Source organism: Mustela nigripes, chromosome 13 (assembly GCF_022355385.1).
Source record: "Mustela nigripes isolate SB6536 chromosome 13, MUSNIG.SB6536, whole genome shotgun sequence".
Taxonomy (NCBI): Eukaryota; Metazoa; Chordata; class Mammalia; order Carnivora; family Mustelidae; genus Mustela; species Mustela nigripes.
The window spans coordinates 108,945,901-108,971,722 of NC_081569.1; the positions used below are offsets into that span (position 1 = coordinate 108,945,901).

Genomic DNA, 25,822 nt, shown 5'->3' on the forward strand with positions numbered 1-25,822 from the left:
TAAAAAAACTGTACTTCTATAGCCATTGAACAACAGTTCCCCATTTCTCCCTTTCCCCCAGCCCCTGGCAACCACCATGCCACTTTCTGTTTTCATGATTTGGATTACTCTAGATATCCCCTATAAGTGGAATCATACAATATTTGCCTTTTGTGACTGGCTTATTTCACTCAGGCTGATCCTTTTGGGATTATGTGTCTGAATTTCCTCTTTTTTAAGGCAGAACAATATTCCCTTGTATGTATATACCATACTTTCCTTATCTCTTCATTTGTCAATGGACACTTGGGTTGCTTCTACCTCTTGGCAACTGTGTAATATTGCAATGAACACGGATGTACAAAAGTCTCTTTGAGAACCCGCTTTTGGTTCTTTTCCATATATACCCAGAATGGGATTGACAGATCCTATGATGATTCTGCACTTAATTTTTTGAGGAGCCGTGTTAACTTTTACACAGATAGCCCCATTCTCATAGACTCTACTGCATTATGTTAAGCAGAGCATATCACCTTTCCTTTAATTAAATGAAAACAGCCATCGTGCTCTTATAGAACCATTAAAATATGTTTAAACTTCTTACTTAAGATGCATCACTTACCACTTGGGCAACTGTAGATGCTTTCATTTCCTCCCAGTCTCAGTGAACACTTGCTTCTTCACTTTTAGCTCCACCCACCCTCAGGGGCACTACATGAGAAGATTCATGATGGAAGGACCCATCTATTTTTGTGCAATTCTGCGCCTCAAGTAACTAGCACAGTGACTGGCATATAATACGCATTCAAAAATGGTTAAATGAATTGATGAGTGAGGGGTCCTTGGTGGCTTGGTCAGTTAAGCGTTTGCCTTCGGCTGGGGTCATGGTCTCAGGGTCCTGGGATAGAGCCCCTTGTCACATTTCCTGCTCTCCCTCTGCCCTTCCCACTCGTGCTCTCTGTCTCTCAAATAAATAAATGAAATCTTTTAAAAAGAACTCTATCTGACAAATAAGTTAATAAAACTTAAAAAAAGAATTGGGAGTGAGTGAATAAAAGACTATGTTCTGGGCATAGTCAAAAAACTTGAACTTATCCTCCAAAGTGGATGTTGTCATTTTTAAGAGAGCATCGTTCAGGACTTTTTTTTTTTTTTTAAGATTTTATTTATTTATTTGACAGAGAGAGATACAGGGAGAGAGGAACCACAAGCAGGAGGAGTGGGAGAGGGAGAAGCAGGTTCTCCGCTGAGCAGGGAGCCAGATGCGTGGTTCAGTCCCAGGATCCTGGGATCATGACCTGAGCTGAAGGCAGACGCTTAACGACTGAGCTGCCCAGGCACCCCAGTTTAGCACTTCTTGTTCCAGCAAAGCAGAAAGTAGATCCCATATGGCAAAGAGATATTCAATGACATGAATTTTACCAGAATGATACAATCTCTAGGATAAATTCCGACTAATGCTCTAATGGTAACACAGAATCGTACCAACTATGAGGATTTGGAGAGCTTGGGAAGCCCTTGGAATTCTAAGAATGTCCTGCTGGATTAATGGGACAGAGCTCAAGGTAGAAAAAGTCAAGAGAGGGTGCTAATAGCGCAGGACTGTATTTCTCTTCCCTTCTGCCAGACAGCATGGACCCTGGTTAGAGAGCATTGGCAGCAAAAGCATTGTCATACCAAGTGGCAGATTTCCTCCTGGCCAGCTTGCTGTGCATTAAGCTGACTGGTGCCCTCTAAGGAGGACAGGGGTGTGAGAGCAAAGAGAGGATTAAACCCCTGGGGATAAAAATACATTTTATGTTTATTTAAAAATTTAAAAATTAAATAATTTTTTTTTTTTAAAAAGAGAGAGGATTAAAGAAACTGAGAGCAGTTATTTTCTCCTAAAGAAAGCAAGGTCTCCTGCTAAAGACTGCTGGCTATTCATCTGTGGACTTGATATACACCCTTATGAAAGGAACTGGAGGAAATGGAATTACAGTGTATCAGCAAAACTTAAATCTAGACTTCACAAAAATCGCATGAATTTTCCAAGGATAGAGGCCCTGGAACAAATTGTTCAGTAGAAATTATGCTCTGCACATATTTAAAGAATGAATGAATCGTAGCTCTCTTCCATTCAAACGGGAAGATGGAATTCAAGCGAAAAATATCTTTTAATAGGCGTGTCCTCACAAAAAGATAAAAGACAAGGTTAAGTTGCTAGATGATTATGTGAACTCTTTTCCCATTCTCTTAGTCATGACTTTATTATTTTTTCTAAAGTTTTTTTTTTTTTTTTTTAATTTAAGAGAGAGAGAGAGAGACAGAAATCCTAAGCTGGGGCAGTGGCAGAGGGAGAGGGGGAAGAGGGATCCCCGCTGAGCAGGGAGCCCAGTGTGGGGTTGGATCCCAGGACCTCAGGATCATAACCGGGGCCAAAGGCAGACTTTCACCGACTGAGCCACCCAGACCTCCCTCTTAGTCATGAGTTTAAATTCACACTAGCAGATCAATATAGTAAATAGTGGGATCTTTTTTATATATTGCTTAATATAGGAGACAGCATGGTTTCATGGAAAATGCTAAACACAGGTCAAAAGACTTGCCTTCTGACAATAGTATCACTTGGACCACACTGGCCTTTCAGAAAATTATTGGTTTTTATTGCCTACGGTGCCAGAAGAATGGTACAAAGCTGATCATGTCACTCCCCAGCATAAAATTCTTCATGGGCATCTGTCACTTGTAGACAAATTCAGAGCACTTTCACCTAGTAAATTCCTTATCTCACTCCGACTTACCCAAATAGCTTAACGTCTATCATTTGCCTCTCCAAACATGTGAAGCAGTACTGAATGATATGTAATTTCCTCAGGATAAACCACACTCATTCATGCTTTCACTGCTTAAACACCCTTCTCCCTTCTTTTATTTGGCTTCTATTCATGCCTAAGTGCCACTATTCTGACTTTCCTCTAGGAACCTCCATGTGTCCCCTTGTTAATACTGCCATAATGACGTTGTATTATAATTAACAGTTTGCATGCCTGCCTTCCCATTAGACTCTTCTCCCACCGCCATAAAAGTAATCTCTTTCTATTATATAAATTCAAACAAAGTGTAGAAAGTAAAATGTCCCCTTGAAACCCACTCCCAAAGGCAGTTCTTGTTAACACAGAGCAGGAAACCGTAAGTTTCCTTTGAATTTTCCGAACATAGCAGTGCCTGGTATATAAGAGGCCTCAATAAACAGAGCTAAATGGGGGTGCCTGGGTGGCTCAGTCGGTTGAGCATCCCACTCTTGGTTTTGGCTAAGGTCATGATCTCATGGGTTATCTGCTTGAAGATTCTCTCCTTCTGCCCCTGCCCCTCCCCCTGCACCATGTACTCTATCTCTTTCTAAATTAAAATAAATCTTGGGGTGCCTTGGAGGCTCTGTTGGTTGGGTGTCCAACTCTTGGTTTCAGCTCGGGTCATGGTCTCAGGGTCATGGAATGGAGCCCCGTGTCAGGGCTCTGTGCTCTATGGGGAGTCTCTCTCCCTTTCCCATTGCCCCTCTCCCCCTTGCTCTCTTTCTCTAAAACAGATAAATAAATCTTTAAAAAATAAAATAAATAAATCTTAAAAAAAAATAAACAGAGTTAAGTGAATGAATCTGTAAAAAGAAGATGGCATAGCTGGTTATACAGGCCAGCAGTATGTTGTGGTGATGCAATCATGCAGGCTAATGACTATGAAATCTCCGGAAAGCATCATGTAAGTCCAAAATCTCATGACAAGTGGCTAATGACCCTGGACCTCATTTTATCTGGCATCTTGGTTTCAATGATGCTGATGCTGATGATAAAAATAAACAATAGCTAACATTCACTGAGCACTTTTCATGTCTGAAGTACTGTCCTAAGTGTTTCACCTGTATTAACTCACTTAATTATTATAAGAATCTAAAAGGTGAAGACTATTAATTGCGCCATTTTTTTTTTCAGATGAGGAAACCAAGGTACAGAAGGTTATGTAACTTCCCCTCCAAAACCACCTAGGTAATGAGTAATACAGTCAGGATTTAACCCAGAGGATCTCACACCTGGATCCACACTCAGCCCCATCACCGGGCTGCTCCCGATATACAACCCTGAGGTCATAAAACAAGAGCCAGTTACTTCCCATTCCTACAGTGCTTCTTGATCTAGTTTTAGAGTTGGAAGTACCTTCATCTCTGTCGTCCTTTGTTTCCTCACATGTAAAATGGGTATATTAATGACCCCCATCTCACGAAGGTATTTGTGCGGAGTATCTCCAACTCTGCCTCAGGTCGCCAAGCGAGAATGGGGTTGAAACCCAGACCCTGGAGCCAGGGACTGGTCACACTGCAACAGAGATGTGGGTAAGGAAGACAAGAAGACTGCACTGGTGATCCTAATCTCAGAGCAGCTCAGCGTCCCTCGACAAGTGTATTTACCGGCAGATGAATGCTGAGAACTAGCACTCACACTTGGGCCTTTTCAGTTAAAGTCTGGGTGGCCAAGGAAGCAGGCTCCGTGAAGAGAAAGCCAACTCACAAGATGGGACCCTCACTTCGATTCTTTGGCTCTGGTCCGTACTAACGGACACAGTGGTTGCTGGCTACCTATACCCGATAGGACAGGAATGGAAGTAAAACTTTACAGCGTGTCACGCGTTTAACAGCAGAGGTACGTGCACTCAGTACTGTGGAAGCAGGGAGAAGACTACACTGGCAAGTGCTTACAGATGGCGCTTGGATCTGGAACAGTCTTCAAGGCTTATAGAAAACTCAATCCAACTTTCAAAAAGGAATTGCCAAGGCAGAGTGCTAGAGCTCTATCCAGCCAAGCCACCGTCCTATCACACCAGGCTCGGGACCCTGTGGGAGTCATAGTTAATGAGGGTCTCCAGGGAAATAGTACTTGGTTAAGCCCCTGCTGGGCTCTCATTCAACTCCTGGGCCAAGCTCCATTATTGGTAAAGCCCCTAAGGAAATATGGAGCCTTTATTCTGTCCTAGAGAAGAGAAATGAAGGCACAGATGGCAACTTCATACATAGAGTCTAGTTTAATCAATGAGGAAGTTACTGGAACCAAAAAAAAAAAAAAAAAAAAAAAAACCTGGGGAAAAAACAAAACAAAACAACCCTCAAATTAATGCAGCATTGCCCCTAGGCTAAGTACTAAAGACAGAAGGTGGAAAACTGACAGATCTGCTGTTAACTAGAAATGAATAGCTAAAAACTAACCAGGAAGTTTTTCCAAGGGAGTCTTGCAAATGCTCTGGATGTCAGAGCAAAGAGTGAGCCTCTAGAAGGAAGAGCTCCCGAATGCAGGGTGCTTGTAGGGTGAGTCAAGGGGCGATGAGGGGAGGGATTTGAGTGGCACTGAGGAACACTTCTTTAGACTAATAATTTTAACAACTTTGGCCATACCTAGTGGCACGGAGTCTAGAAAACAGCACAGGGAAACATCGTCCTCAGAATTAAAACAGTGAGAACTCAAGGCATAATAGATGCAATGAGCCATCTGCAGAGGTAAATCACCCTAAGAAATGTTTCGTGAATGTGTTTGCAGAGAAACTTGGGAGGACCTGAGTCCAATGCTCATGACTAAAATTAACCACGTATTTTATGCCTCTGCGCCTTTGCACATGTTTTCCTTCTGCCCGTTTTATCATCTGTTGCTCTTTTCTCCCCTTTTTCCAGCCTATCGGGTAAATTAGTTTTCTTTCAAAATACATTCCAGGCATCATCTTCTCTTAACATGTGCCTGAGAACAGAATGAATCATTTCTCTCCCTCCTCCCCCTACTTTTGCACTCTGTACATCTTCTTCTTTTTTTTTTTTTTTATAAGATATTTCTTTTTTTTTTAAGATTTATTTATTCATTTATTTGACAGAGAGAGATCACAAATAGGCAGAGAGGCAGGCAGAGAGAGAGAGGAGGAAGCAGGCTCCCTGCTGAGCAGAGAGTCCGATGCGGGACTCGATCCCAGGACCCTGAGATCATGACCTGAGCCGAAGGCAGCGGCTTTACCCACTGACCCACCTAGGCGCCCCACATCTTCTTTTTATTAGTTGAGACTCTGTCTCCCCTGGTACATTGCAGGCTCTCTGAGGGCAGAGACCAAACCTTCTCTAGCATCTCCCACTACAGTGCCTAGCCCAACGGACACTTGGTTCAGCTAATCCACCGAGCAGGTCAGAAGAGGGGAGGAAGGTTATGTCTCCTCTAGAAGTGGTACAGCAGGATCTTTGGGGTGAGGTTGGGAGGTGTGGTGTTTTGCCACATCAGCATATTAAATCCTGCCATTGGTTTAGGGGCAGTAGCAGAATCTACAGGATCCATGACATTTTTATGTTTATTGAAAGAGAACTCTAGAGGCACCTGGTGGGCTCAGTTGGTGGAGTGTGTGGCTCTTGATCTTGGGGTTCTAAGTTTGAGCCAAACGTTGGGCATAGAGATTACTTAAAAACAAAATCTTTTTTTAAAAAGGCAACTCTAACTTTTTTTTTTTTTTTTTAATGAGAAAGCAGTTTAGTAAGGAGACAAATTTGTAAACAAAAATATCCAAGTTGCTATAAAAGTACACATAAGATTAAGAGCTAGTACAAAGCAATGGGAGGATTAACTCCCTAGATGGAGATCAGAAAAGGTTCGCAGAGGAGGAAATGATTGAACTGGGTCATAAAGACAAATAAAAGTTTGTCAAACAAACCACAGGGCAGAGGGAACAACCTTACCAAAACATGGAAACAGTGTAAAATTATAATTATGACTTAGAGCTTACTCTACTCCCAGGCACTGTCCTTTTTTCTTTTTCTTTTTTTAGATTTTATTTCTTTTTTCAAGAGAAAGAGAGAGTACAAGTGGAGGGCAGTGCAGGGGAGAAGCCGACCTCAGTGATCAGGGAACCTGACACAGGGCTCAATCCCAGAACCTTGAGATCATGACCTGAGCCAAAGGCAGGTAACCGCAGAGGTACTGAGCCACCCAGGCATCCCAACTCCCAAACATTTTTCTAAGAGCTTTTACATGTATCCACTCATGTAATATTTTCAACCATCTTAAAAAGTTTATACAGTGTTATCAATTAGATTCCACTGCTTGTAACAGAAACTTGAAATAATAGTTGCTAAAGCACAGGGCAGTTTCTTTCTCCACAAAACCTCAGGGTTCCAGATTCCTTTTAGCCAACAGCTAGAAGCTAGTCGTGGCCTTTATCCTCACAATCCAAGACGTGGGGTAGAGAGCTCCAGCCATCCCATCTACATTCCAGACAGCTGGAGAGGGGGCCCAGGGAACTCAATAGCTGTCAATTTATGCAGATTCTTAGAAGTTTCCACATACGTTCCATTGCCCCAACATAGTCTTTTTTTTTTTTTTTAAGATTTTATTTATTTATTTGACAGAGATCAGAGGTAGGCAGAGAGAGGAGGAAGCAGGCTCCCCGCCAAGCAGAGAGCCCGATGCGGGTTCAATCCCAGGACCCCCGGGATCATGACCTGAGCCAAAGGCAGAGACTTTAACTCACTGAGCCACCCAGGTGCCCCCCAACATAGTCTTATAACCACAAACACTTGTAAAATATTCTGGGAGATAGTCCTTATTCTGGATATTACATCCCCCCTCCCCCGATAACTACGGGAAGGGAGAACAGATAACGAAGACAGGAGTTTCCGCACCTACTCTTATCTCCAGTTTGCAGATAGTGACACCAGTGCCCAGTGGGGCTACATTTGTCGTGACGCGTTCAAGGATTGCAAGTAGGTTTTGCTTTTTTTGTTCTGGGGTGTGTGTGTGTGTGCGCACGCGTGTGCATGTGTGTTTTGCTTAAGCATACAATGTAAAGCAGGAAGAATGAAGGACGACGGGGCCTCAAAGTTAGATGATTTTAATTCTGACACTTTACGTGATCAAGCGATAATGGGCAGTGTAATGCACAAAACCCAGGCAGCACTAAAGTGCCAACAACATAATGTATGAGTAATCTCAAAGCTAGATAATTGAGTTGGTTTGTGGATCTGAGAGATGGATTAGTAAAATGGGTCAGTAATTGAATAGCAAATTGATTCACTATGACATTGCTGACTGCAGCGGCAGAAAATCACATAAAATTTGCCAAAAGGACAACAGATACCATCTGACACATTTTTCAGTTTCTCATTTTAAATTTGTTAAATGTCTCCCTCTCCTCTAAATAAGCACCCACTAAAGGTCGAATGGCTTGCATTGAATGCATGTTGATGAAAAAAAGTAAAACAGTGCAGGCTAACTCTTGCCTCACAAATACTTTACATTCATTTGAGTCAAGGTTCCAATGAGAAATATTTTGAAGAAATCATATACGTGACTGAAGTCAAGCAGTACCTATAGAAGGTACTGCACCTTCCCAGCAGCTACTCAATAACCCCAACATACTTTTTGTATTCTTCCCTGGACCCCTGTACTTCAGAAAAGTCTGTTTTACCCCCAACCCCACAGGCAGTGGTTCACATGTGGGCCAATTGGTGGTGATCGCATTTCTCCTGTTAGTGACTATTTGAGGCATGTGGGCACACAATGAAATTCTGGCCAGTAACACTTGGTGTGAGGTTTCTCAGAAAGTGTGTGTTTGTGTGTAACTGTGCGATCATTAATAAAAAGGATCACAAAGAAACACTCTCTTTTCCACTGGACATAGTTGAGTGTGGATGTGATCGTTGACGGATTATAGCAATCTTGGGAACTTGAGGCTGACAAGATAAAGATTGGCAGAGCAGAAGAATGGAAAGAATTTGCCTTCTTGCTAACAAGCAACCTTGGAAATGCTCCACTTCTGAACTTATGTGAGGTAATAGGTTCCTTATATAGTTCATTTGAAATGAGCTGTTATTTGCAGCCAGAAGTATCCTGATATTCCACCACAAGGTATCCTATAACAAATACTGAAGAACAAAAACCAGCACTCCCCTAACCGATCTCTTCACCCCAGCTCTTCTCTAGAGGGAATCCCTTTCAACTTGTTTAACTTTTTTGGCAAGCAATTTACTTACATGTTTCTAAATAATGTGCTTATAGTGCTATTTCCTTGCTTTATCCACAGAGTGTTGACTCTCTGCTATGGGAGAGGAAAACTAAACATTTGCCCACGTCTTCCACTTCTCTTCCCTGCTCTCAATAGTTTTACAACATTTGAATAATCAATACTGTGCTTACACTAGTATGGCTCCATAAATATAATTTATCAGTGAAGGGTTAAGTAGTGTACTGATTGCATTTCTTTTTTTTTTCTTTTTTAAAGATTGTATTTATTTACTGACAGAGAGAGAGAGCACAAGTAGGAAAAGCAGCAGGCAGAGGGAGAGGGAGAAGCAGGCTCTCTGCTGAGCAGGGAGCCCGATGTGGGGCGCATTTCTTTTCTTACACATTTTTTTTACCCCCACCCTTGTTCGTATACATTGCTTTCTGAGTGCCTGTTATTCATTCTTAAACTCTCCAACAGATGTGTAATAGTCTTTGAAAGTTATTTTTTCTTTCCCATTAAAGTTTCTTTTCGGGGTGCCTGGGTGGCTCAGTGGGTTAAGCCACACTGTCTTCGGCTCAGGTCATGATCTCAGGGTCCTGGGATTGAGTCCGGCATCGGGCTCTCTGCTCAGCAGGGGGCCTGCTTCCCTCTCTGCCTCCCTCTCTGTCTACTTGTGATCTCTGTCTGTCAAATAAATAAATAAAATCTTTAAAAAAAAGTTTCTTTTCTACTCTTTCCTCCTTCCCTCTCTCATTCTGCCCTCCTCTTTTACTTCTAAATTCACTTCCTTTCCCTTCTCCCCCATACCAGGCAATCACTCTGTGGTCACTACTATGTACAGCTTTGTATGTCCTTGCAAAATGTGAAGTTCTTTGTGTATTTTAAATTTATATAAATGGCTTTCCCTATGTATGCATAGTTTCCCATTTCCATTGGGTACTATTTTATGGTCAAGCCATGTGGCCAAGTGTACATCTAAACCGTGGCTTGTAAATACCACAGAATACTTCATTGTGTAAATCCAATACATTTTTACCTGTCTCTCAGGGATGGATGTCCAGGTTGTCTCCAACTCCACGACATCACAAATAATGCCCAGTAATGGACCTGTATGAAAGTATCTTTGAGACATTACCCCATTACGACTGCTAGGTCAGAGAGTACGTCAGCACAAAAGTGTCCGCTCTCCAGAAGAGCTGCATCTGGGCCTACGCTCCTATCACCAGTGCGTGGCGGATCCTAGATGCCCACATACCTCCAACACTTGGTATCATTTAGTTTTCTAATTTTGTTCTAAAAGGTATAAAATGATTAAGTCTTCATTTCCCTAATTTTGAAAGAGTTTGGCCACCTTTTTAAGCTCTTCCAAAATTTGCCTTTTCATAGTCTTTAAAAAAAAATTTAAATTCAACTAGCCAACACATTGTACATCATTAGTTTCAGATGTAGTGTTCAACCATTCATCAGTTGTATATTCCCTTCTCACAGTCGGGTCATTTTTCCATTGGCATTGTTTTCTGTTAAGGATTTGCAGTTCCTCCTATAGTCTAATTAACCACTTGTTGATTTCAGATATATTTTCTTGCACCCTGTTGCTTATCTATAGATTTTGGGGGACCAGAAATGCTTAATTTTGATATAAAATTTCTTTTTTCTTTATACTGCATACTTTTGAATTTTAAGAAGTCAATTGCTATTTGTAGGTCACAGACATATTGTCTCATACTTCCTTATATTATAGTTTTCATCTTTTATCATTTAAGTCTACCATTTAAGGAATCTAGTTTCATTTTTCTCCATCTAATGAGCTAGTATCCTCAAAACCAACTAATAAAAAACTCTCCCTTTTGCATTATGTCACGTTTATAAGATATTAAGTTGCTATATATCCATGCTTTCTGTGCTCTATTCATTGACATTGTTCTAAGGCCACACCACAGTTTTTACTATGAGTTTGTGGTTATCTGATAGTCTTAATGTCTGGTAGGGAAAATTCTCCTTTTCTAAGTTTACTGTTCTTTGTGGATCTTATGCTTTCATATAATTTTTAAAAAAGATTTTTATTTATGTATTTGAGAAATATACAGAGATAGTGAGAGAGAGCACAAGAGAGGAGGAGGAGAAGCAGGATCCCCAGTGAGCAGAGAGCTCAGTGTGGGCCTGATCCCAGGACCCTGAAGATCACGACCTGAGCTGAAGGCAGACGCTTAACTGACTGAGCCATCCAGGAGCCCCAGCTGTTTTTTAAGTAGGCACCAAGTCCACCATGGAGCCCAACTCGGGACTTGAACTCATGACCCTAAGATCAAGACTTGAGGTGAGACCAAAAGTCTGACACTTAATCAACTGAGCCACCCAGGTGCCCCATCCATACAAAATTTTAAAGTAAGTTTGGGTTCTTCAAAAAGTCCAACTGGGGGGCAGCTGGGTGACTCAGTGGGTTAAACCTATGCCTTTGGCTCAGGTCATGATCTCAGGGTGCTGGGATCAAGCCCCCATCTGGCTCTCTGCTCAGTAGGGAGTCTGCTTCTCCTCCTCTCTCTCTCTGCCTGCCTCTCTGCCTACTTGTACTCTCTGTGAAATAAATAAATAAAATCTTAAAAAAAAAAAAGTCCAACTGGAATTTGGTTGAGGTTACATTAAATTTTCAGACTAAATTCAGAATGGTTACTTTTATAATACTGTCATCTCACTGGAAGCAAGGTTTCTTAGAACATCTTCTATTTTTTTTTTTTAAGATTTTATTTATTTAATTTAGAGATAGAGACTGAGAGAGCAGGAGCATGGGGAGGAGCAGAGGGAAAGGGATAAGCCAAATCCATGCTGAGCGTTGAGCCCTCCTCAGGGATTCTATCCCCCCAAACCCAAGATCATGACCTAAGCTGAAATCAAGAGTCTGAACACTTAACCGACTCAGCCACCCAGGCGCCCCACGTCTTCTGTCTTTATTGGAGTTTCAAAGTTTCTCCGAACAGATCTTGAGTATTCTTGTTAATTCCTTGATACTTTTTAGAAATTTCCTGCTATTGTAAAATGATATTCTTTAGATTTTCGTAGGCTGGCCTTGGTCTGGCAGCTTTGCTGACTCTCTGAATAGTTCAAAGAAAATTGAAAATAAGTCTAGGTATATACCTAGGTATATATCATTTGCATACTGGATTTTCTAGGTATATATAATTTGCAAATGAGTTTTTCCCCTCTTCTCTTCCAATCATTACACATTATCCTACTTCTTCTTTCCTTAGAGTATTGGCCAGCATTCATACTAATGCGATAAGCTTCCTCATTGAATCTTGGTATTAAAGGGAATGTATTTAATCTAACATTTCTCCAAAAAGAATAATGCGTACTCTAGATTTTGAGGATAGTTCTAACCAAGTTAAAAAAATTATTCTATAGATAGCATGATGTTTATATTTTTCATATGTAGGTGTGAAACCATACTGTTTTTCTTTATCAATTAAAATAATTGATTTTTTCCATTTTGTCCATTACCATGATAGATTTTTTTAAGTTTTTTTTTTTTTTTTTTTTTTAATTTGACAGACCAAGATCACAAGTAGGCAGAGAGGCAGGTGGTGGGGTGGGGGAAGCGGGCTCCCCACGCAGCAGAGAGCCCGATGCGGGGCTCGATCCCAGAACCCTGAGATCATGACCTGAGCCAAAGGCAGAGGCTTTAACCCACTGAGCCACCCAGGCGCCCTGACTTTTTTTTTTTTTTTTTTAAGATTTTACTTATTTATTTGTGAGAGAGCATGAAAGACCATAATCAGGGGAGGGGCAAAGGGAAAGGGAGAAGCAGGCTCCCCATTGAGCAGGGGACCCCCCTCCACCCGAGATCATGACCTGAGCTGAAGGCCGATGCTTTGCTGACTGAGCCACCCAGGTGTCCCTGTGATAGATTTTCTGATGTTGAGTCATCCTGAGATGAACCCTAGTTTGTCTCTTTTTTTAAAAATGCACCATTGGATTCGGTTAGCTATTTTTAATAGTGAATATATATTCATAAACAAATGAACCTCACTTTTTTCTTTATTTTCATCTGGTTTTGGAATTAAGGTTGTATTAAACTTAAATTCTATTTTGTCAAGGGATGCCTGGGTGGCTCAGTCGGTTAAGCATCTGCCTTTAGCTCAGGTCATGATCCAGGGGTCCTGGGATTGAGCCCCACGTCAGGCTCCCTGCTGAGCAGGAAGTCTGCTTCTCCCTCTGTCCCTGCTCCCATTCTTGTTCTCTCTCTCTCTCAAATAAATAAAATCTTTTTAAAAATTCCAATTCCTCCCAGGTTTTTTGGTTCGTATTTGTCATATATTTGGTAACAACTACATTTGGGTAAAATTCACATGTAATTCATTTACTCAAAGTGTACAATACAATGGTTTTTATTATATTCAGAGTTGTGCAACTATAATCACCATCAATTTGCATCACCCCTACACCCCCCCAATCATCCACAAACCCTCCCATTTCCCTCTTACCTCCCAGCCTTCGGTAACCACTGATACATGTTCTTCTGTTGTTGTTCTTCTTCTTTATAGACTTGACTATTCTGGGCTTTTGACGTATACGGGATCATACAGGGTAGTCTTTTGTGGCTATTTTTACTTAGTATGTTTTCAAGACTCATCCAAGTTATAGCAGGTATTAGCACTTCCTTTCTTCTTATGGCTGAATAATATTCCATTGTTTGAATACACCATAATTTACCCCTCCAACAATTGATGATTATTTGATTGTTCCCACCTTTTGGTATTATGAATAATGCCATTAAGAGCACTCATGTACAATTTTTTATATGGACTTACGCTTTCAATTCTCTTCAGCATTTACCTAATTTGGAACCACTGGGTCGATCTTGGGGTCCTGGGATCGAGTCCCGAATCAGGCTCTCTGCTCAGCAGGGAGCCTGCTTCCCTCTCTCTCTCTCTCTGCCTGTCTCTCTGCCTACTTGTGATCACTATCTTTCAAATAAATAAAATCTTTAAAAACAAAGAAACAAAAAAATCTCCCATTAGGGCAATTTGATCTATAGAATTATAGGTGAGAAAAGCAATTATCTCCTGAAATCCAAATTGTTAAATTCCTAGTGGCCAATGAGTGTGGTTAACAATGGATATTCTGTTAGGGAAATAAATCTAGTTCCTCAGTTTCAGAAGGCAAGTGAAAAATATTTGCTTAGCAAGGGAGGTCTCAAAAAAATTTACTGCCATTTGCTTCATGAGTTTGGAGAGCACAAGTTCAGATAGCAGGAAATTGTCCTCAGAAGTTGGAACTTTGATTCACCATCTTGTGTCATCCAGATTTGCTAATGAAGAGTCTAATTCACATGTTTTCCTTGTACCTAAGTGATTGCTTCCCCCCTCCCTTTCTTTGGAAATTTAAAAAATTTTCTCTTTGTTCTTGGGAGTTCTGACACTTCACAGTGCTATACCTCAGTGTGGATCTTTTTCATTTATTATACTTGACACTCTGTTGGGCCTTTCGATCTGAAGACTGAAGTTCTGGGCATAGCGTCTAATGTTATTTCATTTTAATAATCCCGTCAACCTCCTTTACATTTCTTTTCACATTGTAAAAACTGATAATCTGATAGTAGACCCTTATTTTATCTTCTGTGCCTTTAATCTTTTCTTTTACTTTCTCTCTCTTTGAGGTCTACTTTCAAAGGTATTTGCTTACCTACATCTTCTAACTCTATTAATTACTTTTTTTTTGGAGGGGGGAGAGAGGGAGAGAGAGAAGGACAGAAGGGGCAGAGGAGAAGGAGAGAAAGAACGGTCAGCATGGAACCTGACACAGGGCTTGGTCTCACACCTCTGAGATCATGGCCCTAGTCGCCATCAAGCATCTGACATCGAACCTACCCACCCACCCAGGTGCCCTCTATTAATTACTTCTAAAGTTTAAACATTTTTGAAAGTTTTACTGTTTTGATAACTGTTTCATTTCCTGTGTTGTTTTATAAATGCAGTGTCTCCAAGTCTTTTTATACAGCTTTTCTACTTACATAGTCAGCATTATCTCATATCCTAAGTATCTTAAAAACATGGTTTTTCATTTTTACATAGTGCTCCATCAAAAGATCAAAATGTACCAAAGATTTTAAGCAGCATGAGGCATTATCAAATCTGTGTTTCCTATGTTCAGCCTAGAAATAGTGGGAAGAATGAATTGGAGCCGATTAGAAAAAAGGGTCTGTAATCTAGGAGAAATGATGAAACTCTTATCTAAGGCAGTAGTGGGGGGGGTGGTAAATGCAAAAGAACAGCAGACAGATTCTGGGAGGTGGAGTGGCATAGGTCTTGGTGATTGACTAAATAAGAGAAAAGAAAAAAGTCCAGAATTAACCTCAGGTTTATGATTTGAACAAAAGCAAGAATTGGTGAATTTTTTCAAATAAAAATTACATATTTTGAGGGGCACTTACTTGGGTGGCTCAGTTGGTTAAGCCTCTAACTGGATTTTGCTCAGGTCATGATCTCAGGGTCATGAGATCAAGCCCTGCCTCAGGGTCCCCGCTCAGCATTAAGTCTGTAGAGATTTTCTCCTTTCCCTTCTACTCCTACTGTTCATGCTCTCACTCTAAAATAAACAAATCTTAAAAAAAAAAAAAAAAGAATTATTTATTTTGAATATGCTTAACAGGGACTTAACTATTGCTCCCTCTCAAGTGAGTGAAGCTAGATCAAACCTACATGTACGTTGGACTGTGCTGTACGATATGATTTTCCCCTAGTGCTATGGTCTCAGTGATAAATCATTAACATTTAAAGAGAAATGTACAAGGTTCTCAAGTAATGTTTGTATTTTTCATGAGAATATTTTTAGTTCAAAAGATAAAAACATTTTAAAACATCTTTATATTCTTTTTTTTTTAAAGATTTATTTATTTATATGACAGACAGAGATCACAAGTAGGCAGAGAGGCAGACAGAGAGAGAGGAGGAAGCAGGCACCCTGCTGAGCAGAGAGCCGGATGTGGAGCTCGATCCCAGGACCCTAGAATCATGACCTGAGCCGAAAGCAGAGGCTTTAACCCACTGAGCCACCCAGGCACCCCTTTATAAATATTCTTATCTACAAAGATATTTTTATTTGTAATTAAACATAAGAAAACATACCAAACCTTTAGAGCGACCAACTTTTTAAAGAATAGTTTATTTGTTTATTTGAGAAAGAGAGAGCACACGCGTGAGTTAGGGAAAAGCAGAAGGAGCGGGATAAGCAGATGCTCCTCTGAGCACAGAGCATTGTGGAGCTCAATCTCATAACCCTGAGATCATAGCATGAGACAAAATCGAGAGTGAGATGCTTAATCAACTGAGCCACCAGGCACCCAAGTGACCAACTTTTTAATTAAGATTCTTTGGAAAAATATTTAACAGTAAGGATGAAAAAACTGGTAGCAAACAAAAATTCAAGTTCAAAATTATGGCATCATCCTTTCCCAGCAGCACCTCCTACATGGCCCCCATTCCCCATGGGCACTTAAGTTTAAAATTATGGATGAAACACTATGAAAGAAAATTTTATCACAAGATAGTAGAATATTTTGAAATAAAAAGTCATTCTGCTATATAAATACTTTCATTTTTTGTATATTCCCTTTGAGTCTCAAAATGAATTCTGCAAGATAATTTCCTTTTCATCAGTGAAATATCTGTTTACCATTTAACTATTTAAAGATATAGATGCAAACAGGGGTGCCAGGGTGACTCAGTCCGTTAAGCATCTGACTCTTGATCTCAGCTCAGGACATGATCTCAGGGTCGTGAGTTCAAGCCTTACACTGGGCTCCATACTCAGAGTGGAGCCTACTAAAAAAACAAAACAAAACAAAACAAAGAACTATCTATCCAGATAGATGCAAATATAAACTAAATATCTTTTTTTAAATAGATGCAAATCATTTTATTTAAAAAAAAAAAACCCTTAGTTCTACTTAGAATCATTGGAATATTTATATTTAAATACTCCAACTTAATTTATGTGTATTAAGCAAGTGGGAGCTCCTACAGAAAAGTCTGATTTGGTTTTATAAATAATGAAGATGATTTAAAATGTAAAAAAAAAAACCTAAACTTAAAAAACGTATTTCAAACCACCTGATTTTTTAAAGTCACACCAGTCATCCACTTCTAAAAAGTCCTTATCAAAGCTATTTCTTTAAACCCAACATTTACTAACTCAACAGATGGGTTTTAAAAATGAGGAATGTAATTTTACTTTCAACTCACTGATTATATACTCAACTGGCAGCTTTAAAAAAAATAATTTTAGAATACATGAAGACCTGAATTAAACCATTTTCAACATTTCTCCAGGACTGTTTGCTAACTGGCTTGTTTTTACATAGGAGCTTTAAACATAGCTATCACAGGTAGTACCCAAAAATAACTACTTGCAACTATAAAACCTGTCAAGTAAACTCCCAACAGAACATCACTGCTTCTTCCTTCTCTTGTAAGAATCATTACTGTGAACTCGTACTCGCTGGGACACAGAGGATGCTATTTTCATGCTGTCTTTCTTTGTAAATGTCTTCTCTATTGGTCCGGGTTTCCAAAGTAACAACTGTGCGTCTTCTCCTCCGGTTAGCAAAGAATCATCCTGCATATTCCAAGAGAAAGAACGGATGGTAGCAGCATGACCTCCGTGAAGGCTGGTCACATGGCTCAATCCTGATGTAGTGCAGCTCATTAAGTGAATAATTCCTGTGTTTGTTCCTCCAACAACAAACAATTTGTCCATTTTTTCATGATATAGGCCACCAATTAAATAGTCCAAAATACCTTCTTTCAGATTAACCACTTCTCTGACATCTTGGATGTTCAAACATGTAATTGGTTCATCAGTATTCAGATGATTAAGATCCCACCAAGAAAACCCTTCATCGTGTGTCATGCAGTAAATCTGTTTATAATCCTTTCCAGACCAACCAATACAGCTTACTGATGAAATGGAGTTACAGGTTGTAATCAGTGCATCTTCTTCATTATCCACACTAATATCGAATACATTTACCAGGCCATCAGATGAACCTGAAACTAACATGTTGGGATTGTAGGGATGGAAGCACACTTGAGTGACATCATCACTATGAGTCTCTGAATATGCTCCAAGTGGGTCTTTAGTAGTAGACAAATCCTGAGAACTAATTCTTGCGTCCCAAAATACCAATAAGGCATCATCGTCAACTTTTTCTGTACCAGCACAAATGACATGATCATTGCAGTTGATATCGAAACTAATAAAAATATTGGAAGGGTAACCCTTGAACAGCTGCACAGGTTTTTCACTGGCTAATCGAGCATCCCAACACTTTACGGTGCCATCGCTACATGATGAATATACACTGTCACTAGAACTTGCAAATCGGACTCCATTCAGAAGTCCAGGATATCCACTAAATTCTCGTAGTACATATAACCTTTCTTTATCATATATTCTGATTGATCCATTAGAACATAAAACAGCAACCAAGTTTTCTTTTTCTGCTTGTACAGCTTTTGATGTGTCTATACCAAGCAAATAAGTAGGCTCTTTAGTTTCCGAGGAACGTTTAACAATGCTCAGATTAGCAAATTGTTCCTCAATCTTTTCCATGTCAGGAGTAGCATCCAAACGTAGTAAAGATCTGTAATAAAAATACAAAACTTAAAATTAAACGCAAAGCTTCTCCAAAATTATAATCAAGTCAAGAACACTTTCCTCTGAGGACTGGCACAAAAGAACAGAAATAAAGTCTATTCTAATATTTTAATCTTTCCCTGCCATGATATAACTCGAACTCGCTTGCTTCCCTCTAATTCAATCACTCTTGAATACTGAATCGACCACATATACCTTATGTCAGTAAGAGAATTTTAAAACATGTACATATACTGCTCAGTAGCTCCTTTAGCTTACACCCAACTTTCGGTCCAACTCATAATTCTCAGCATTAGCCAATGCTGGCTTCTCCTGGCCCCAGCTGCCTGAGGCAACTTTTAGAATTTAAACATAGGCAGGAGGGTGAGCCGGGTGGTAGGTATTAATGAGGGCACATACTGCATGGGGCACTGGGTGTTATATGTAAACAATGAATCTTGGAACACTACATCAAAAATTAATGATGTACTGTATGGTGACTAACCTAACATTAAAAAACAAAAGAATTTAAACATAGATGTGCAGATGTGCAGAAAAATGGTCCCCCAAGATATTGATGCCTTAATCCTTGGAACCTGCGAATGCTAGGTTACATGGCAAAGAAGAATTGAGGTAGCTTATCATTTGATCTTTAAAAAAATTTTTTTATTATTGATGTATAGTTGACACACGTTACATTAATTTCAGGTGTACAACACAGTGATTCCACAAGTCTGTGTTATATTATTCTCATCGCAAGTGTAGCTACCATCTGTCACCATACAATACTATTAGAATATCACTGCCTATATTCCCTATGCTGTACTTTTTACCTCTATCATTTATTCATTCCATAACTGGAAGCCTGTATTTCCCACTTCCCTCCATCCATTTTGTCCACCCCCCACATCCCTCCCCTCTGGCAGCCAACAGTTTGTTCTGTATATTTATGTGTCTGTATCAGCTTTTTATTTTTTAAGTGCCACATCTAAGGGAAATCAAACGGTATTTGTGTGACCTATTTCACTTAGCATAATACCCTCTAAGTCCATCCATATTGTCAAGAATGACAAGATCTCATTTTTCCTTTTTTTGTGACTGAGTAATATTCCTGTGTTTGTGTGTGTGTGTGTGTGTGTGTGTGTGTGTGTATACATGACCTCTTTATCCATTTATTTATCCATGAACACTTAATTGCTTCTGTATCTTGGCTAATGTAAATAATGCCATAACAAACATAGGGGTGCATGTATCTTTTTGAATGAAGTATTTTCATTTTCTCTGAATAAATACCCAGTAATAGAATTACTGGGTCATTGGGCACCTGGGTGGCTCAGTGGGTTAAGCCGCTGCCTTCGGCTCAGGTCATGATCTCAGGGTCCTGGGATCGAGTCCCACATCGGGCTCTCTGCTGAGCAGGGAGCCTGCTTCCTTCTCTCACTCTCTCTCTGCCTGCCTCTCTGCCTACTTGTGATCTCTGTCTGTCAAATAAATAAAATCTTTAAAAAATATATATAAAAAAAAGAATTACTGGGTCATATTGTACTTCTATTTTTAATTTTTTAAGGAACTTCCATACTATTTCCTACAGTGGCTGTACCAATTTACATTCTCACAAGCTGTGCATGAGGGTTCCTTTTTCTCCCTATCCTCACCAACACTTGTTATTCCTTGTCTTTTTGACTCTGGCCATTCTGGCAGATTTAAGGTAATAGCTCATTGTGGTTTTGATCATCCCTGATGATGAGTGATACTGAACACCTTTTCCTGTATCTGTTTGCCATCTGTATGTCTTCGTAAAAATGCCTACTCAGGTCCTCTGCCCACCTTAATTGGATTATTGGGGTTTTGTGTCGAGTTGTGCTTATCAGTTGATCTTAAAATAGGGAGATTATTCGGATTATCTGGCTGGGTCCAGTGTAATCACCATTGTTCTTAAAAGTAGGAGGAGGCAGAACATGATGCGAGTCAGAGAGAGATTTTACTATGGAGGAAGGGCACAGAAAAATATATTGTTGGTTTGGGGGAAGAAGGTCTTTAAGTGGATGGCCTGTAGAAACTGGAAAAGGCAAAGAATGGTCCCCATTTAGATTCCATCTAGATGGAACCTAGATTCTCTAGATGGAAATGCAGGCCTGCCAACACCTTGATTTTCACCCAGTGAGACCTATTTTGGACTTTCGACCCCTCAGAACTATAATAAATTTGTATTTTTTTCAAGCCACCAAGTTTGTAGTAATCTGTTACAGCAACAATAGGAAACTAATACTAATACATGGGGGTTCCCAATATGAAATTCTGGAGAAGTACTTCTCAGGCAGTAGTAACTTATAAATGATGGAGCTGGAATGTGACCCTAGGCATTCTGGCTTCAAGGACTGTGCTCTTCATCACCACACCATATTGTCCTCCACTTTTTTTCTCTTAAAATATTTCATTTTGGGGGCTCCTGGGTGGCTCAGTGGATTAAGCATCTGTCTTCAACTCAGGTCATGATCCCAGGGTCCTGGGATCAATTCCCACATTGGGCTCTCAGCTGAGCAGCAGCCTGCTTCTCCCTCTCCCTCTGCCCGCCGCTCCTCCTGCTTGTGCTTTCTCCCTCTTATGTCTTCTTTGCATTTGCTCTTTTCACTCAGTATTTTTGAAAAACCCTATTTTGCTGTTGAAGTTCTTACTCTTTCTTACTTATCTAGTATCAATAAAAAAAAAATTTTTTTTTTTTTTTAGGGGCACCTGGGTGGCTCAGTGGGTTAAAGCCCCTGCCTTCGGCTCAGGTCATGATCTCAGGGTCCTGGGATCGAGCCCCGCATCGGGCTCTCTGCTGAGCAGGGAGCCTGCTTCCTTCTCTCACTCTCTCTCTCTGCCTCTCTGCCTACCTGCGATCTCTGTCTGTTAGATGGGTAAATAAAACCTTAAAAAAAAAATTTTTTTTTTTTTAATTTTTAAGAAATCTCTACACCCTATGTGGAGCTTGAACTTAGAAGTTCCTTAATGGTAGAACAAGTTCAAGGCCAGAAAAACTTGCATGCCTAGTGACTTTATCACAAATTTCCTATCTTGCTTTTACCAAATAAATAGTCTACCTCACAAATTAACTTTTTCATTCTTATGATGAAATGGTTTTTTTGTTGTTGCTTTAATGATATCTTTAATGATATCTGTCTTTTCATCTTTAAAAGAAGAAATGAGTACCAACTCAAGAGTTGTCAGAAGAATCAACTAAAATAATGTGTTCAGCACAACACCTGGCAAATAAAATACTTATTCAACAGATGTTATATAAAAATTATCCGTATGGGGCGCCTGGGTGGCTCAGTGGGTTAAAGCCTCTGCCTTCAGCTCGGGTCATGATCCCAGGGTCCTGGGATCGAGTCCCACATTGGGCTCTCTGCTCAGCGGGGAGCCTGCTTCCTCCTCTCTCTCTGCCTGCCTCTCTGCCTACTTGTGATCTGTCAAATAAATAAATAAAATCTTTAAAAAAAATTATCAGTATTACCACTACCAATACCACTAACACTATATTGGAGGCTGGGTGAGTTTGGATCTAGGTATTGTTACTCAGACCTCAGTGTCACCTGCCTAGAAAGATCCTCCCTAGTCAACCGATCTAAAATAGTCCCTGTCACTTCCTATCATATTGCTTGTTTTATCAATTTAAAAATTAAAAATGCCTAATTATAAAATATTTCAAATATACAAAGCTTAGAAAAAAGATACCCAAATATAGACAGATACTCAGATTTAACAGATGTTAACATTTTACCATACTTGTTTGTTTTTTATTTAAAGAAACATTACAGACACAACTGCTCTGAATTTATAACATGGCATTGCATTTATGTCTTCTTTGCATTTGCTCTTTTCACTCAGTATTTTTGAAAAACCCTATTTTGCTGTTGAAGTTCTTACTCTTTCTTACTTATCTAGTATCAATAAATAATTATTGAATAAATGAATAATTGATTCAACTTTCTTGCTCTTGTTCTAGGAGAAACAGAATAAACCTAAAAGGATATTGCATGTGTTAAGTGTTTACAGGGGGAGCTCTGCTCATGGAAATTAGTAAAATAATGGGATTCTTGAACAGTACTTTAGGGCATGAAAAGGAACTACAGAGAAAGATTTTATATTGTAAAGAAAAATATTATTTAACTTTTTTTTTTTTTTTTTTTTTACCACAAGCTATTCAAATTATTCTTCAAATGTATATTTACTTAAGAGTATACTTCCTGGGGCACCTGTCTGGCTCAGCTGGTTAAGCGTTGGCCTTCACCTCAGGTCATGATCTCAGGGTCCTGAGATTGGGCCCCACATTGGGCTCTCTGCTCAGCGGGGAGCCTGTTCTCCCCACCCCCCCAACCCCCCACCTGTCTCCCTGCCTACTTGTGATTTCTCTCTCTGTCAAAAAATAAATAAAATCTTAAAAAAAAAAAAAAGAGTGTATTTCCTATACCCTTCAAGGAGAAACAAACCCTTTTAAAATTCCAGATAAAAACTATCCATTCTTGAAATATTCCAAGAGTTAATATGAGGTTATAAAATAAATAATTTTTCCTACTACTTCATTTTGATTTTTGCATATGAAAGGTCAGGTTGATGGAAATTTTAAACAATCAAGTTTAATGTGGCTTTTAAGCTGACAGTAATTTGTAGGACTATGACCATGCACTCAAGCAGGATAGTAGTACAGCACTCCCTCCCTCCCCTACATTACCTGGAGAGTCTGTTTCATATTGGAACAGTACCCTAAATGGCTTCAATTCAAAGGATTCTAGGGGTTGATGGGTCAGGAAGGGTAGGCCCCAGACTGAATGCTACAGCAAACTTAACACTTCAAGACTGTGGAGATGGGGGCACCGGGGTGGCTCAGGAGGCTAAGTGTCTGCCTTCAGCTGTCATTGTCCCAGGGTCCTGGGATCAAGCCCTGCATCGGGCTCCTTGCTCAGCAGGGCATCTGCTTCTCCCTCTTCTACTCCCCGTGCTTGTGTTCCCTCTCTTGCTGTGTCTCTCTCTCTGTCAAATAAGTAAGTAAATAAATAAATCTATCTTAAAAAAAAAAAAAAGATTGTAGAGAATGGTAACAATCACAGTGGTTGTCCACTTGACACACTATTCAAATGCAATAGAGTTTCTCAAGAAAGAAGAACTAAAGGATGGATGGATGGATGGATGGATGGATGGATGAAGGAAAGGGAGAGAGACAGAAAAAACAAAAAGGAAGAAGGGTATTGGAGGTAAGGTAGTATATCTCACAAAGCCCTCAAGCTTTAGAGCTTAGAGAGTACACAGATACAGTGAAATAATTTGATCTCTTACAGAGAAACATGAAAACCTCTAGCTTATGTTTTAACACATTAATATGCAAGTGAGTCATACTTGAAATATAGCCTTCCTAGGCTATGTAGCTAATTCTTAATTTTACATGCTAATGAATCATTCCAAGATGATAAATACTTTTTCTTCTATGCACAGTTTTTATCTGCGTTTTCTTTGCATGATCCACCTCCGGTCCTTAAGAGAAGCCATAGGCTCTTTTCATCCCACACTACATTCTCACAGGGTGACTTCATTCACGTTCACGTGCCGTCTATATGCCAATGATCTCATCCATTTACAGATCTGTATTTCCAACCATCTACTGGCCATTTCTTTTTGGATGTGTCCCACTACACCCCAAAATAAAAGTGATCATTTATGTTTCTCTCCTCCCCCACCAAATCTTCCCTTTAAAAACAAAAACAAGATATATTTCACAATTTTCTCCATTTTGATTAATGGTATTAGCACCATGACAGCCCTCTGATCTGCCTGGCTAAGCTAGAACCTCTGGGATATCTAATTCTCCCTCAACCAATCAGTTTCCAAATCCTACTTTTGGCTTTGGGCTGTGGGAATGCTTAGGGGAAGTATTAAGTTAAATCTATTTCTGTCAATCAGAACAATATTGACAATTTCATATGATTCAACCCAACCAAAACATATGATGAGAACAAGTAAGATTAACCACAATTTCTATCTTTTCTCTATTTGTTCCTGTTAGATGCATAAAAGGAAGCTTAGTTAGCATTCTAGATCTTAACGGGCTAGAGAGAGCTGAGGATTGTGGACTGAGCCCTTCCTATGTCAACATACAAACATACAGATACACAAAGAAAGAGGGTGCAAAAAGAGGGGGACACAAAAGAGTATTAAAGAATATAAAAGAGAAGAGAAATGAAAATAAGCCAAAAGGGAAGAGCAGAGCAAAGAGAAGGGAATGTACAAAAGAGGGGAAAGTTACTGCCACTGTCTCTGGAGTCCTACACGAGGGAGATACTGCAGTTTGTACTCTGCCGACACAGAGATGAGATGAGAAATCCAGATAATGGAAGTTTAGGAAAGTCTAAAGCTATGGTAATTTGTGTGGTTAAAAAGAATTTTTCTTTCTTTCTTTCTTTCTTTTTTTTTAAATATTTTATTTATTTATTTGACAGAGACACAACAAGAGAGGGATCACAAGCCAGAGGCTCGATCCCAAGACCCCACGTTCACGACCGGAGCCGAAGGCATCTGCCCAACGACTGAATCACCCAGGCGTCCCAAGAATTTTTCTTCATTTAAAAAAGACTGCTTGTTATAATTCAATAATTATAATTATAATTAGCCTTTATAACCAACTGCAATATGGGCCTAGATGTTCTGAGAACAGTGGTGGAAGAATTACTAATATCTCATCTTGAGCCACTTAGTACAGATCAGACAACAGCAGGACCCCAGAGTTGCTATTGTGGTTCTTACTGGAATACAGGATTCTCCCATCTGACTATAATGCGGAGGGTGGAAGATATTTAGAAAAGCAACCCAAAACAAACATTTTGGGTTAAGTTTAATGTGGTGAGAATATTAATTCCTGATGAACTGCCATCTTGGAATATAGTAGGTGGGAAGTGCTGACTAATCTCTTATCTGAATAATTGACCTTAGATAATTAGGAATTGTTTACTTAATAACAAAATCCCTAAACATAAGTATGAATTTCTTGTCGCTTTTGCTTTTGTAAGATTTAAGTTTTTTTTATCAGTTGAAATGCTATTTCATTTTATTTCCTATTAAAATATACCCAGTAAAATGTTCTTTCTGTAAATAAAGTACATCCCAAACATACCTAGCTGCAACTAGGTACTGCTCTGATTCTGAGATGGTTAAGTTTAAATATGAAATCTGAAGGACAGACTAGCTT

The 25,822-nt window shown here is 39.6% G+C and overlaps 1 protein-coding gene and 1 pseudogene across 6 annotated transcripts in view; both read right to left on the minus strand.

The window, feature by feature from the left end:
- The window catches only part of LOC132000018 (large ribosomal subunit protein eL21-like), a 50,115-nt pseudogene that overhangs the window by 5,811 nt on the left and 18,482 nt on the right, over positions 1-25,822 (minus strand).
- WDR89 (WD repeat domain 89) overlaps positions 16,113-25,822 on the minus strand; it is a 42,934-nt gene continuing 33,224 nt past the window's right edge. For all 6 annotated transcript variants that reach the window (XM_059373346.1, XM_059373349.1, XM_059373351.1 and 3 more), the window contains one exon: positions 16,113-18,610. In XM_059373346.1, coding sequence (XP_059229329.1) covers positions 17,416-18,579 — 1,164 coding nt within the window. In that variant the 5' untranslated portion in view covers positions 18,580-18,610 and the 3' untranslated portion in view covers positions 16,113-17,415. The remainder of the gene's footprint in view (positions 18,611-25,822) is intronic.